At 37.6% G+C, this 16,269-nt stretch overlaps 2 protein-coding genes across 6 annotated transcripts in view; one reads left to right on the forward strand and one right to left on the reverse strand.

Annotated features, from left to right (window-relative positions):
* The window catches only part of Crz (corazonin), a 110,990-nt gene that overhangs the window by 6,043 nt on the left and 88,678 nt on the right, over positions 1–16,269 (reverse strand). Inside the window, exon 1 of one of the 2 annotated variants that reach the window (XM_076812038.1) lies at positions 3,072–3,245. The exons of the other annotated variant lie outside the window; for it this stretch is intronic. The gene's annotated coding sequence lies outside the window, so the exon portion shown is untranslated. Of the gene's footprint in view, positions 1–3,071; positions 3,246–16,269 lie in introns of those variants that run through there. 2 annotated transcript variants of the gene reach the window in all.
* Mfs9 (major facilitator superfamily transporter 9) lies at positions 3,140–15,550 on the forward strand. 4 transcript variants are annotated; one of them, XM_076812021.1, is made up of 11 exons: positions 8,944–9,000; positions 9,107–9,199; positions 10,903–10,961; positions 11,529–11,712; positions 12,249–12,482; positions 12,834–13,136; positions 13,207–13,330; positions 13,392–13,525; positions 13,719–13,861; positions 13,938–14,058; positions 14,395–15,550. In XM_076812021.1, exons 2-11 carry the CDS (start codon positions 9,161–9,163, stop codon positions 14,572–14,574), a joined length of 1,521 nt encoding a protein of 506 aa, XP_076668136.1. In that variant the 5' UTR covers positions 8,944–9,000; positions 9,107–9,160; the 3' UTR covers positions 14,575–15,550. The 4 variants fall into 4 exon arrangements, with proteins under 4 accessions (XP_076668139.1, XP_076668137.1, XP_076668138.1 ...); XM_076812024.1 differs by lacking the exons at positions 8,944–9,000; positions 9,107–9,199 and adding an exon at positions 3,140–3,274; XM_076812022.1 differs by lacking the exons at positions 8,944–9,000; positions 9,107–9,199 and adding an exon at positions 6,375–6,416.

Consider the following 16,269-nt stretch of genomic DNA (forward strand, 5'->3'; position numbering starts at 1 on the left):
CCATAAGGTGATAGGTCTATCGTTTTAGCCTATACTTCGCCGATGTTAGTAACTAAGGGGGAGAAACAAGTATCTCACTCATATTTCTCCAAATATTCCTGCAACTATTCACTTACACTAAGTTCAACTAAAACGTATTTATACATTATAAATAATACTACGTGATATGTATAAGCATTAACATTAATGTGAATAAAAGAGAATTCAGTCGGCGCAGAAAATCATTTGCAAATCCAAGGCCAAATGTTACAAATTGCTTGATATCTCGAGTTCTATCGATTATAGTTAATAATAATTTATACTGGGCGGTTAGTGTAAATGTTGTTAACATTATTTGTCACAGCAATAGCCACTGGAATGGATATTTTAGCCGAAAATCCATTTTTGCCGAAGAATTCGCTGGATTTCGCAATTGTAACTAACCGTCGACCTTGTTTTCATCGGGGGACATCATTCCTCGAACTCTACATAAGGAGCTCACAGATCTTCATGTACTCAGTCGTCGTCGGTCCTCCGGACTTGAAGGACCTCCGGGAACCCTGGAGCTGCCGAGCCACCTGGATCCACTGGACTTCCTGGGGATCTGGTTCTTCCTCCCCCTCCCCCCTGGAGCTGCCGAGCCACCTGGATCTACTGGACCTTCCTGGGGACCTGGTTCTTCCTCCCCCTCCCCCCGGAGCTGCCGAGCCACCTGGACCATTCGGAACTGCTGGACATCCTGGGGACCTGGTCAGCCCCTCACCCCTCTGGCCTGGGTTCGTTTATTCGCTTGGTGCTGTTGAAATTTTGGGGTTCGGTAAGTCATTTAAAATTTTATTGTTTTGCGAATGTCGAATCTGATTTCTTCGGCCGTTTTCCATCATCTGTCCTATTTCCATGCATACTTTCGAGAATTTTGCGCGAGTCGTTCTATTTTCTGTATTTCTTCGATGGGTTTGCATGATTTATTTTATTTCATGCATTTCTTCGATGGGTTTAAATGATTTATTTCATTTTCGTGAATTTCTTCGATGGTCTTCCCTGATTCATTTCATGTCTTCGATGGTTTTTCCTGATTTATTTCATCTCGTCGATGTCTTCGATGGTTTTCTCTGATTCATTTCATCTCGTCGATGTCTTCGATGGTTTTCCCTGATTCATATCATCTCGTCGATGTCGTCGATGGTTTTCCCTGATTCATTTCATCTCGTCTATGTCTTCGATGGTTTTTTGTGACTTCTGTCACTCTTTCCTTCAAGTACTTATCTCTGCGGTGGTTTTGCATGCTCGTGCGTGCTCTGCTGTTGGTCGAAATTATCTCGATCGTCTCCAACTCGATAAGCTTTTCCTTAATTTCTTTCCAGGCCGACCACACCGTTACTAACATATAGTAGTTGATTGTTTCAGCTTTTCAGGTTCACCGTTACTAGTGAAAAGTGATAGTGAAAAGTGATAGTGAAAAGTGATCGTGCAAAGTGACAGTGAAAGAAGACATCTAAGGAAGCCTAGGCTAATTTATTATAGTATGAAGTATTTAAGGTCCCATGTAAAATTGCCAAGCAGTCACTAAATCGTTAACTTTGTTGTTCGTTTATTGGCTCCTCATCTGTGATGAGGAGGTTACCGCTGCTTCCGTTTGCGGAAGCAAGTGACTGAGCATGGAATCGGTATGGGTGGATCAGTTTCATCCCTTGGTGTTCTTGTCCAAAGGGAAAAGTTTCGGGCGTAGGGGGTGCACCTTTTGGTACACTGCCTGCGTAAGTCACCCGGTTCGATTACCCAATCTCCGTGTTGGACGGCTTGAGTCAGGTCAAGTGTTTGCTCCTGACGAGTCGCATCGGAGCAACAGGAATCGTCTGGGAGGCGCCGAGCGCTTTTCCCTTTCGACTTGGACAGCAGGGTGGTAGGAACTGCGCCGTCCAATACTCGTTTCATGCTTACCCTTCGCCTTTCCTTCTTTCCTGAATTTCTTTTAATCGAGTGATTGCTTGGCAGTTCCCTAGATTCTATATCTAAACCGAAGGGATCGATGGAACTTTGTTTCCATCCATCTCTTTGGTTTAGAAGGTTTCATGTACAGGGAGATCGATGGAACTTTGATTCCATCTATCTCTCTACGGGTCTCGAAACGCAGCAACCTCCTCGTGGTGAGACCTGGTAATCGATGAGAATCGAGCCGATAGCTGTGATTGTCAAATATTCTAATTAGATATAAGAATTTCTTTAACTTGCAATACTATGTAACTTAAAATGTTGTTCGATTGTTCCTACCGAACCCCAGAATACGAATATAGTGTTAAGATGGAAGAATAAGTGCAAGTTGGAATATTTCAGCGAGATACTGGAACTGTTGAGTTTTTCACAATTTTTAAAGTCCTCTCTGCTTCAGCATTTTATTGAAATATACAAAGTTACAATTCCTTTGCGAGGTATTCCACGTTACATCATGAAAGCATGTCTTCCACAAATAATGTTGTTGTTTATATAAATTTGTACGTTAAATAAATTTGTTTTGCGTTAAATAAACCGGAATAGGACAGCAAGGTTAAAAGACGAATGTGATATCGTTTTATTTTCTTCCTCCGTTCTTTTCCGTTGAACGAAATATGTTCATAAGACGATTTTTAAATTGTCACTCTAACAGAAACATTTGTAAATCGCGGGCATTGACTCTCAAAACATAAACTAGTTTTACTCGTGCTTAATTCTAGTTCCTACCACGCGTAGCGTTGCAATCTGTTTTGAGACTTCACCGGTAACGTTGCATGCGACACTAAAATGGCAAGGGGGTCCTAGGACCCCCTAAACCGGCGACACAAAAATACATTGCTCGATAGGTCTATTCTATACCTCGTCTGTGGGTGGTGGTTATTTGGCAGCGCTGGGATCTTATTCCATTCCTAATCGGTAATGTCGGACGCGACAGGAAAATGATAATGCGGCCCGCAACCGCCGATTCGTGTGACAAAAATTTACATTCGACATACATAGGTCTATCCTACATCCCGCTTAGGACTGTACTCTGATTGCTGTGTAGAACAATATCCAGGCACGTACATGTTCAGCCTCCACCTGTGTAATTGACTACTTACCCACTTATCCTTTTCCGCGTATACTAGTCAGTCGCTCCCCCACGTTATGATCGTTTCGTGTTTCCGGGACTTTCCGTTATAAACCTCTGCTTTTTCTTTTACAATAGTACAGCTTTGCAATAGTGATAAAGTGAACAAGTGATAACGCGGCAACAGTGACATTTCTGTGACGTTTATGGATATCCTGGCAGGAATTACTCATTGTAAGAAAACAGTAAAGGCTGAACATACAGTAACGGGCGTGAAATAGTTATTTATCTTTTTAATCGCAACGAAATAATTATTATCCAGATAAGATGGGTCCGCGAAATTTACACAGGTTTATGCGAATTTTTATTTTTAAAATAAACTGAGCGAATGACAAACCGCATAATTTTCAAATTTATTCATCCGAATAAATTCTTATTCGAAGAAAGCCCAACTCTGGCAGCTTCCCGATGGCAAGTGGGCCCTATTGGTCCCTGATGAAGTGGGCCTTTTAGTAGCTTGAAAATATAATAGAAGTTCCAATATTATTACTCTATGCAACTAAAATTTATGTTGTATTACTATTTTAATAAAACAAAATATGTAATAAAATCATTTTTCGAGGATAGTTTTAATTTAAGAATATAATAAATAACTCTGAGAAAAATAATTTTGATTCGGGTTATTTGCAATATACATTTCCCAAAAATTTTAATCGTACTTTTTTGCCACTTGTCTATTTTTTGAACATTTTATTTATTTCTTATAACAATTAAATAATACTATATTGAATATACCCGTTGCGTTTACTATCAATTGAAAATATTATTCGAACCTCCGTACATCCGGTTCTAGATCAAATACCTACGGTTAAATACCAGACGCGTAGTTTTTTTAAAATGAAATCTCTTGTAACGGAACTCCTTTCATGAACTGGATTTCCTTGAAACTTTCTACGCGTACGGTAGACTCGTTAGTGTACATACAATACAAATATTTGCCTGACTAATACTCAACGGTGTTAACCTTTCGCTGTTGTAAAAAATACAACAGTTGTGAATTTTTTTTCTGCCTGAGAGCGACCAATCGATTTTGAACCCTTTTCTAATCCTCTAGCCATGCTTTCTGCACTCTATGAAAAATCCCCGCCTCTTTTACTCTAGTTGTTCAGTCTGACTTATTGTCGCTTATTGATAAAATAGTAGTCGTTTACTCTGTTCCGTGTTTTTTTTTTCAAAGGCAACTACATCGCTTTTTGAGATTTTTCCTGGCATTCCAAATCACTTTCGTACCTTACAATTAGCGACAGGTAGTACGAAAATAATATTAATTACCATTTGTTTAGCTACTGCCGGTAGTACCGTGCAATTAGAATTTGAAACAAACGCGATAGAAATAAATGCAGAATGAGTCACTGCGGTTTCTAATTCTTGAATTATCCTCGCTTCTGCATTGCTCGCGGCGTTACTAGCTAATGAAATTGACGGATTTATTCTCCCAGCGCGTCTTACAATTATGTATGCATTATGCATGGAAATGTAACGATGTTTAATGGAATGTTAATCGCGGCAATTAGCGTTTAACGAACTCTAGCGTTTAGAATTCTAACGCGATTGCATATCCATGTTCTTCTTATTGAATTTACTTAATTCCTTAATCAATGTGTACAATTTTCAATTCACACTTTCTGCGAGCTGAGCGTAAATTGTACATACAGTGCGTTTCAAAAGTGTTACGTACAATTTTAACCCTCCGTGGTCACACCTTCTTATAATCACAAATTGGTCACCTAGGGTCACTGCACCCCAGCGTCATTTTCCAGTTACAATTTTCGTACTCTTGAATCTCTCAACTTCTCTAATAGCCTTTTTCTAGAAATGTAAATTTGTATACGTTGAAATTTGTGTTTGAAAAAATAGTCGTGGATAAATGCGATTTTTTTTTTTATTAAAATTCACGAAATTTTAAAATTTTATTATTAAGGTCTAAAAATTTGCGGAAATATTGGCAATGGCATGTCCTGGGGTGCGATAGACCCCGCGTCACCACGAAGGGTCGATGAATACATATATCAGCAATGCTATTTTGTGAACAGCTCTAATGTTAACTGCTTCATAAACCTAGTACTCAAATTGGTTTTCATTACCTCGTTATCAAGAGGCTTTGAAAATGCACTATGCAAAACGGAGCGCTGGGCTTAATTTCAAAGTTCGATTAAGAGCTGAACGAAAGCCGGTGATGATTACTATGTCGGCTAAGTTCGCTTGAACTTTAAACCGCTGGTGGCATCATTAAAATTATCGCATCGTGCGTGGTGAAACAATTACCTGTGCTTGAAAAGATAATCGAATTCAATTGCCTACGGGAAGTACAGTGGACGTACTACGAGCACAATTATGTAACAGAATGCAAAAGAGATTTCAGTGGGTTCGACATGTTCCAATCGCGGCGTGGAAAATAGGGGACCTGTGATCCGTGACCGCAGGATTTTCCAACATTGCAATCGTTACCTAGTTAGTCACGCAGCTAGCTAAAATGAAACTTACAATTTTTATCGGTTGACAATTTGAATGGTAAGGGGGAAAAGCAGGGAACGTCGGTTTTCTCGTGATTTTACGGTGTGTGACGCATTTGGATGATGGCAACTGGGACCACAGAACTGTGGAGTCACAAAGGGCAAGGAAGTAGAAATGTCCACATAAGATAACGTTAAATATTTGGTCCACTGTTTAAAAACAGGGAATGTCTAGCCTCCACTGGAACAGAAGAAGGAATGCCTCCACTCTTTTTTCCAAAGCACATCCTTGTTTTGGTAATAAACCCGGGAATCCACCTGGAAGCTAAGCTAAGCTATGCTATGGTAGGCTACGTTTTAAAAAATTAACTTCAATACATCCTTATGGAACCGTTTCCACTAAATGCTAAACTGTGCTATGGTTTTTAAGTTCCATAGCTTAGCTTAGCTTCCAGGTGAATTCCCAGCTCAATAGAAGTGGACACTTCTTATTTCGTACCAGTATTCTGCAGTGTTCAGCTGGAAAAAGAAATTAAAATAATGTGAAACAATTTCTTTTCCTGAATCTTTTTCTGGTGCCTAATTAGAGTATAAATTATGCGGCGAAGAATACAGTTAAATTCGTTGAATCTTGTTTCTTTACTGGTGGACTAAAGTACTTAAACTTGAGTTTCTCGGTAAAGCTGTTTCGTGACATTCCTCGTTTTGCTTCAGGGAGTGCAAGAACTGTGATGATGCAGATAAGCGCGACTTCTGATTGTACACGCTTGCATAACAAATGTAGCGTGTAGGAGAAACGAATTAGTTGGAACAGAGTTCGTTGTTGTATGAATAAAATGCGTGATCTGAGTATTACGGGGAAAGTGAGTAACTAATACATATTATTAACGCGAATAATAGACGCAGACTTTATAATAGATACTATTGGCACGAGTAATACGAGTAGAATGAATAACATTATTAAAAATTAAAACGAGATTTTAGGCAGTGGCGGATTTAAGGAAAAAGGCCCAGGAGCAAACGTTTTAAGGGGCCCATTTTTTCGGAAAAATAAAGTTAAAAGTGTTAAATTACAATGAATGAATCTATCAATACGAGTAATACGACTGCGATGAAAAATACGATTCACAGAAGTAACAAAAAATCGCGATCGGCATGATTTAGACAAACAGATACTGCAAATAAATTCGGATAAATAATCAATATAACAAAAACGTATTCATACAACGATCTATCTCTGTTCGATATGGCAATAAAAATTGTCAGTATTCGACCACTAATTCCTTTATCGCCATAGATTGGCATAGATAAAACATTTTCTGCATCACTTGAATATAAGTAGCTACCATCATTTCATATCAACGGTTCGAATATCGATAACCCAAGCCTCAATAATCCAAATGCTAATCTAATACCATAGTTAATTTAATATAATAATAAAATAAAAAAATTTATGCAACAAACTCTCGTAGCCTCGTGTTATCGATGCCAATTATCGTAATTGGTAATCATCAAATTCCTAGGTGATAAATATATACAGTGACTCGCAGATTTATTCACATAAATTAAGGGGAACAATTAATTGTGAAAGCTACTGCGTTGCGTTTACTTCTTGGTGTCTACACTGCGTTCCATATAAGAACGTACCAACGCCCCTACCGATTTACGACCGATCTGCGCAGCTCCCACGGATCTGACACGCGCGATTGGTCGTAGCACTTTGTTGATTGGTCGCAGCACTTTCCCTGCCGGTTTACTACCAATCAACAGTGTATCCCTGCGCGAAACGAGTACGCTCTAATGTGGAACGCAGTGTAGATTGACATCACGTGACACGTAACTTTAATATGAAAATTTTTAATACGACCGACTTCTTGAAACTTGTCCGTTATAGAATACATCTGGAACATACAAATATACGTATTATAAATTTAATTTATTATATTTAAATTTCATACGTGGCACACGTGCGTACGGCCGATTGTATTTCCCCGCGTTCGCCGTAACCGTTTTGATTTAAGAGGTTAGGCCACCTTAGACGGAGCAAAATTGCAATCATTTTCGGCATTTTTTTTTAGTAAGATAATGAAATAAACAGAAAATTTAATACGAAGCCTGTTATTGTACAACTCTCGCCGGAAAAAATCGTATTTTTTTTCCTACATAATGGCGGCGGTAGAGCCGTGATACGCAGGATCTTGAGGAACGACCTTTTCCTCGATGTTCAATCTCACGGCTGTACCGTTTGACCTAGAACAAAAAAGCAGAAAATTTTATTTTCCACATGCCTAAAACTAGAGAAGTACATATCGGTTTTGCGATATCTTCAACATATTCTTTGCAATTGACAGTTTTATAAAAGAAAAGTGCACTTTTTCTCCCCATGTTCACCATTTGGAGACAAATTAATGTTTCTGGATTTTCGTACGTACTTATCTAGTCTTAGACATGCAGAAAATAAAACTTTTTGGTTTTTTGTTCTAGGTCAAACGGTATAGCCGTGAGATTGAACGCCGTGGAAAACGTCGCTACTCAAGATCTTGCGTATCACGAGTTTACCGCCGCCATTTTGTAGGGAAAAAAAACACGATTTTTTCCGGCGAGAGTTGTACAATAACAGGCTTCATATTAAATTTTCTGTTTATTTCATTATCTTCCTAAAAAAAATGCCGAAAATGACTGCAATTTTGCTCCGTCCAAGGTGGCCTAACCCCTTAATGAGAAACACTGTTCGTTCTACCAGTCGTTCGTTATAAGGTACCTCACTTGGTCAAACAAAACGTGACGGCCTTTCGTAAACAAATTCGCCAGCGACTGTATACCTATTCAGCACAATACTCGATCATACATATCGATCGAGTTGCATACGAATTTATCTGAGCGGCTTCCGCGACATTTTCAACCAGAACGTAGGAATCGAAAGTGGCACTGTGGTCACGCGAACGATCAATAAGCTCGAAGCGCTCGACTGCAGGAGCAGTCTGTTCGTTCGCGTCGCGACAATCGCTTCGGCCACAATCGTGCCTCTTTCGCGCGATTGATTTTTCACTCTTCCATCCTTTCGCGTCAAAACATAGCGGGGGCCATTCACACTTTACTCATAAAACGCCAGACATAGTGCAATCGTCGACAAGTAAAATCTGGAATAAAGCATTAAATAAAATCGCGAGACTATCTACAAATAAATTACCATAACCCATAATAATCAATTTCGAAGTAGATTGCAAACGTAATGGACCTTCCATCAATTCTTTCTCACATATCCTCGAACTAGAAAGTCACAAAGCCCATTTAACATGGCTGCCGTAAATTGTAGATCCTCGCAAGTGTTTCTTCGTCGACCAAAAAGTGTTTGAACAGATTAAATAAGACTCCAGTCAGAAGAGTGATAACCTACTGACCACTTCTGTCCTGTATAATTTATGAAAAGGATCGCCGTAGGGAAAAGTACGTATGAAGGAACTTCTTTGTCAACATACTGCACGATCGCAAACGTCAACCGCGAACTACCAAAAGTGCACGTGTACACTACACCTGTTGCTTTGCGTAACAGGTTGTCGCGGTCCTTACAGCGGAAACGACGCGCGAACATGCCAACGAGATTTCCATGGACACGAGTGTGCTTGAAAAATTGATCGTGGATGAGGTAACAGAAACATTCACGGGGAACAAATGTTTCTTAAACAAACGCGAGTTAATTAAAAAAACTCGTACGATTAAAGTGACCATCTGCGATGGATTCTGCGCTGCAGTCTGTATAGGTTGCTAAAAAAGTGACGGTCAGTGCTTCCACGGGCGGATCCACTCCTAGTGATGTGCGATATTCGTCCCAACTATCGATAATGCTTATCGATATATATTTTTTAGTTCAATATCTATACATGAAATATATTATTCAAAAAGTATCGATATTGCTAATATCGATACGAAGATCGTATGAACTTACCAATTAAAAAATAAGCTACATATATTCAAGGGAATATTATTTTTGATTAAAAAGAATCTTCTTTGATAACAATTTTTATATAGTACCATTAAGAAATTCTTTTATTCAAATTAAGATTCAAAAGCATTACAATGAAAACAAGTAATCTACTTTCCAAATCATATTTATAAAGGAAACTAGAATTTTTATTTTAATAAGAAATATCATAGGCAGCATTTAATATAAAAGTATGGAGATGAATTACTGAATTTTACTTGCACGCAGTAATTTGGAAATTAGCTTGAATTGGCTTGAACGAAAGAAGGTGCAATAACTATTATCGATATTTTGAACAAAGTTATCGATACTTGCAATTATTAGTGTTTAAAATATCGATAAAAAATATCAAAATATCGACATGCAAATATCGATATGTACAGTAATCGATAAATATCGCGCATCACTATCCACTCCCCTGGAGCGGTGAAATTTTTTGAAAAAACACTTGCCGCAAGATTGTTTATAGCATTGAAAATTAATGTTAATTTTTTTGAGGAAGAAAAAATTTAAAAACGCACCGGTTTCTCAAAAACGTGAAAAAGGGTTTCGTCAAATCACTTCATCCAAGTAAAAAATTTATCAATTTTTTCGTAAACGGTGCGTTTGCGACATATGGTTGCTTTTAAACTTTTTCTCATTGCAGCGAGCAGAATACATGGACATACAGAAGATATTAACATTAATTTTCAATGTTATAAACAATTTTGCGGCAAGTTTTTTTTATAAAACTCCACCGATCCAAAGGTGTAGATTCACCCCTAAAAGCCATCACTTTTTCAACGCCCTGTACAGTGGGAAAGGGAAAATAAGCCTGAACAAGCAAATGGCGTAATTATTAAATAATTTCGCAATCGTTATGATGATTTTGAATTTTCAAACCAGGATGGCAAGTAGTCTTCAAATCTGAGTATTAGGTTTCTGTCCCGAGGTAAAATAGATCGCGTTGATTTCGGTTAGTTCATTGTCTGTTTAAAGCGCCGGACTTTCTACTTTAGTGGCGTTATTAGGTCACTATCACTAGTTATTCTACCTATACTAGGTAGAGGTAATCCTTTCTCCGATAGCAGTAACTGGAGATACCTGTGCGCCCAATTACAGGTTTTCTGCTTGATTCAGTGGTCTCATAAAGTAGAAAGCACCACGGAGATAGCACCGCTTCTTGAAATTAACAAATTGAGACATGGAATTTAAACCATCGTTTTCGTAATGCTTTACTTAATGGTGTAAATTATCTTTTCTTCTGGGTTTAAAGTAATTTTGAATTTTTTTTTTGGTTGATGTGTTCAGCCTCGACTTTTTGAATTCTGTTAGAACTTCGCGAAGTAGATTTCTCTGAGCTGTGCCTGAAATCAGTAACGTTTCAGGAAACGATGGAGCGAAAGAAATCCTCGCCGGAGTCAGTCAAGGATACCGAATACGGAACGTGAGTGCTGAACTTTTGTAACGTATTGCTTCGTACCGGTGCGGTTTATCTACTGTGCCTTTTTTTACGGTGGCGTTAAAAACTTCGTAAAAGTTTCATTAGAGCGTTAGTTAGTTCACAGCACAGTACGATGAACGTGTGCTGATAATAGGCTTCGTTTCTGAAAAAATCGGGGCGATTTCTAAATTACCTGGATAAACAATTCAGAAGCTGAATATTTTATTTTATTGCACGTGCTTGCTTATTTTGTCGATAACGGAGCAATGAGAGCCGTGAATATGAAAATAAAAACAAATAATTTGTCTATAAAATAAAATCAATGAAATCGAAAGTTAATTTATTTAACTTTACGTCAATTTTTTCGAATACGAAATCTGGAATAAAGAAATATTCTTCCTGTCTCCTCTTTCTTTGCTGTATCACTTTATTTATGCGTAGTTGTAATAACTATTCACCTTGTGCCTAGTGGCTGTACTTAAAGTTTACCATTTTTCAAAATTGGCAAATGCTGAAAGGTGTGTAATTCAAATAAGTGAAGAAATAAATAAAAATATTGACAATCTCCAGTGTGAAATACGAAGATGAGCTTGTGTCGTCCTGGAAGTTTTGGAAGAAAAGAAGATACGTGGTGGGAGTATTGGCCTTTTTTGGATTCTTCACGTCCTACATTCTACGGGTGAATTTGAGCGTGGCCATTGTCGCGATGACCGCGGAAATTGAGAAAATCGATGAAAATGGGCAACCTTATTTTGTAAGTAAAGAAGCTTTCCTTAAATTAATAAATATTCACATTCAGCTGTGAATATTAGCAGGAAACAGATTCACGAAAGAATATGTTTGGAAAAGCAAAATTCATTTCGCGTGATTACAATATACACGATTCAACGAAACAGATCGTGGTATCGGAACAAATATTATTAATTACTTGTATTAATTAGTCGTACTAAAGTAAACAATTGCAAGTCTCCGGTTTTGCCGCGTTGAATCCCTAATTACGCGATCTGGTTGACACTGATCTACATAATTGATTTGCGGATGAAATGAAACTCGTTACTCTTTATTTCCCGACAAAAATTGATCCGACTTAAGTATCCTTATCATAATATGGAAGAGATGCGTATCGTGCCATTCATCGGTCATTTCGCAGCAACCATTCTGCCTCAAAATAAATGTCTCTGCCCCAAATAGCGGGCTGAAAAATACGGACAGCATTATACGAACGGTGGAGAGAGAATTCAACTTCAACTCTGTCTACCTTTTCGAATGCACTCAGAGTGTTGCTTGCAGGAAAGAGAATTCGATTGGGACTCGAAAACGCAAGGACTGGTTCTGAGCTCCTTCTTCTACGGATACATAAGCACGCAGCTGCTTGGAGGGTGGCTCGGCGCCCGTATCGGCGGGAAAAGGGTTTTCGGTATTGGAATCGCAACTACAGCCTTCTTCACGATCATCACACCGCCCCTGGTTAGGATAAGCGTCTCCATCCTGATCGTTTTGAGGATAATAGAAGGGGTCTGCGAGGTGAGCATTAAAATTCAGCTACTATACTATACAGGGTAAATGACCTTGAATGACTATGGTCATTAAATCGTAGGTGTTCAAAAACACACGGTTCCGTTTGAAAAAATTAAGTTGACCTTCAAATCTTCTAAGCACACCTACCTGAGAAAAGGTGTGCATCACATAATGGGCCCCTCGGAAGCAAACAACTTTTGTCTCAAACATTTCTTCCTATCTGAAAAAGTGTAGAAGTTAGTCAGGTGGCTTGTCTTATGTGACTCACTCTGTACTTAATAATTATCTCCGTAAATATTTAAAGGAATTATTTAAGGGGTATGGTATATTATACTAGATTCGTTAATCTGTATTCAGGGCGTGACTTACCCTTGCATCCACGCGATATGGGCCCAATGGGCACCTCCGTTAGAAAGGTCGAAATTAGCAACCCTAGCATTCTCCGGAAGTTTCCTTGGCACCGTATTCGCCATGCCCGTTTCCGGCTTGATGGCCGAATACCTTGGCTGGCCTTCCGTTTTCTACGTTTTCGGAGCTGCAGGACTGGTATGGTTCTTCTTTTGGTGGGTGATCGTGAAGGATAAGCCGGAGGACGATCCATGGATCTCCGAAGCTGAGCTCGAGTACATCAAAAGTAGCCTTGGGAATAGGAAGGATGAAGTAGGCTTACTATAAAATACACTCTAATTAATCTAACAATATTGTACGTTAACTAGTCTGTCTTCGATAGAAAATTAGGCATCCGTGGAAAGCTATGCTCAAATCCCCGCCAGTTTGGGCTATTGTTGCTGCCCACTTCAGCGAGAACTGGGGCTTTTATACTATGCTCACCCAGCTACCAACATTTATGAATGGTCAGTATTGGATATTTAACGAACGTTTTAAACAACACATACTTAAATAATTTACTCTCAGATGTGCTCGACTTCAAATTGGATAAGACTGGGTATTTATCCGCCCTACCGTACCTGGCTATGACTCTAGTTGTGCAATCCTCTGGACACTTAGCTGATTATCTAAGAGCGAAGAACATCATGACCACTACGCAGGTGTGTTTTCAATTTATTTTTGTAATAGTTCTTACTGCAACTGATTTCCTTCCGTTGGGTATATGAAACTCAAAGAATGTCTTGTGAATTCTTTTTTAAACAGGTACTCGAGTTAACAATTAAACATTTGAAGAAATATGCGTAAATGTTTTGTAACGAAGGATGTTATATTAGTATAGATTTGTCATTGTAGGTGCGCAAAGTGTTTAACTGCGGAGCTTTTGTGTTCCAAACAATCTTCATGACGTGCACAGCCTTCATCTTAACTCCGGCAGGAGTGGTTATTTGCATTACTATAGCAGTTGGCCTTGGTGGTTTCGCTTGGTCCGGTTTTGGGTAATTTCTTTTTCGAATCCCAGAATAATTAGTTTATGCAAATTCTTGCGAGTACACGAAGACTTATATTTTTTAGAGTGAATCATTTGGATATCGCCCCTAAACATGCAAGCGTACTTATGGGGATCGGAAACACCTTTGCCACCTTGCCTGGGGTTGTTAGCCCAATTCTCACTGGTTTCATTGTACAAAATAAGGTAAGCCCATCTACATTTTAAAGTGTAAATTTTCAATAAACAGTACCAACGTAGATTTGTTGAAATGTTAGGCGCAGAAGTTTGTTTGCTTTATTGAACCACAGTGTTTGTTGAAAGTGAAAATATATTACAAGTTTTTTAATCAAAGTAGTTTGCTTGGGTATCTAAGACCTTTTGCTACTTCTCTGGTAAAAGCTAACAGTGAGCGAAAGAAATATCGCACCGACCTAATATCATAGTAAAATACCATAGCACAATGAATTTTGATGTAGTATACTATCATTAATTAATCAATTAATTCTATAAATATTGGAGAATCCCTAATGTATATTACAGAGTCCTGGGGAATGGCGCATTGTGTTCATAATTGCTGGTGCGGTTTACTTACTTGGAGCTGTGATATATGGTTTGTACGCGTCCGGTGAAAAACAGAGTTGGGCAGAGGAAGGGCATAAAACAGATGAGGAATCAAAGAAATCTTATGACAATCCTGCGATGGAAGTAGATAATTTATGATAGAAACGGAAGCATGAGTTTGTGAACATTCAAGCAACAATTGACAACCCTGATAACCATCTGTCTCCAGTCTGACATCAGATTGGTAGCAGGGTCTGGCTCTGGCATGAGAGCGCAGAGTCTGGTGTCAGAACCGTAGCAGACGGCAGAATCTGCTGCGGATCTGCTACCGATCTGACATCAAGCACTGACATCAGGCTCTGCACCTCAGAACGCAGCCATCTGCAGACACAGACGACTACGGTTCTGATGTCAGATTCTGCTGCCCAGATCTGGCTATCAGGGAAAGACATGCAACATTTGATCAGTATTTAATTTGCGTGTAAACAGAGTAACTGCGAATAGTATTCCTATTGACAGATATGTAAATAATTTGTTTCCTATCTGCTCCTGAATTTCATCTTGCATTTTCCATTATAGTTACAACTATATGAGAAAACAATTTTATACCACAATTTCCAACTATTAAAATAAAGTTCTCCATAATAAATCTTTCATTATGACTGTACTTTGAATATAAAATACGAGACAATAAATTCTGAAGAATATCACTGAGGATGGACAAAGAATAATTTAAATATTTTTAAAATTTGATATAATTTGTAAAGCTCAAGGAATGTTAAAGCATGATGCAATCAGTATTTTGACTCTTATTATTTTAAGGTATTACATTTAGGATCCCTATTATTAATACTTTTCCCTGATTGTTGATCAATCAGTAAATTTACAAGCAGGAAATATAAACGGAGCATGTGTATTAAAATGCAATGTGCCTCTCGTTTGTGATATTTATTTTATGAAAGAGAATACCTTCCTATTTATCCTTAATCAAATGTAAGGTATAATATGAAAATAATCGCCATAACTGCAGAGAATAAAAAATAAAAAAAGCATACAGTTTTCATAAAAATTGAAGCATATCAATTAATTGTAAGCAATAAATATTTATTCTTGTAAAATAAAAAATTTGAACACACCATCGATGTATTTGATTCCTATTGAAAAACTGTTAACAAAATATTACATATTTAAGAAATACTGTTTATTTCCATAAATGCGATAATTTTTTTAATTCAAATTTTAATAATTTTTAAAGAACAAAAAGTTTCTTCGTTTCTAATATTTCATATATTAACGATTTTTTAGTATAAAAATAGTAGTTAGTTGAAATTATAATGAAATTTAACATATCTTTCTTATCTCTGCTTACAGTAATTTCTTAATTACATAGGTTTAACATTGTATATACATTATAAAAAAAATTAAAAAAAAAATTAAAACCGACTTCAAAATAATAAAAATACACTACAAAGTACAAAATAATTTTTTCCCTTATTTATTCTACAACTCTCATATTTTTTAAGTCGATGCCAGATTTACACAGTGCAAATGATGAGGATAAAAAAATATTTGAGAGTCATAGATTAAATAAGGGAAAAATTATTTTTTACTTTTTAGTGCACTTTTATTATTTTGAGGTGGGTTTTAATTTTTTAAAAATATTTTTATTTTTAACTTTTTAATTTTATATATATATTGACACAGCATGCTGAGGAGATATGCGCGTACGTACATAAAATAATAATAATAATTAGGTGACAATAGTCTTTATTATTAACCAGTACTGCAAAGTATTGGGCCAATATTGATGCAGTAGAACGGGACCATCGGGGCATCGCCCTCTTTGGAATAAAA

Source organism: Andrena cerasifolii, chromosome 5, assembly GCF_050908995.1.
Source record: "Andrena cerasifolii isolate SP2316 chromosome 5, iyAndCera1_principal, whole genome shotgun sequence".
Taxonomy (NCBI): domain Eukaryota; kingdom Metazoa; phylum Arthropoda; class Insecta; order Hymenoptera; family Andrenidae; genus Andrena; species Andrena cerasifolii.

What these genes read in the sequence shown, in the direction of transcription:
- Mfs9 (XM_076812021.1), top strand. Translation starts at nt 9,161, where the DNA reads ATGGACACGAGTGTGCTTGAAAAATTGATCGTGGATGAG. An exon ending in GCTACCAACATTTATGAATG is followed by an intron (nt 13,331 to 13,391) that starts GTCAGTATTGGA and finishes ATTTACTCTCAG; the next exon opens with ATGTGCTCGACTTCAAATTG. An exon ending in TTCGCTTGGTCCGGTTTTGG is followed by an intron (nt 13,862 to 13,937) that starts GTAATTTCTTTT and finishes TATATTTTTTAG; the next exon opens with AGTGAATCATTTGGATATCG.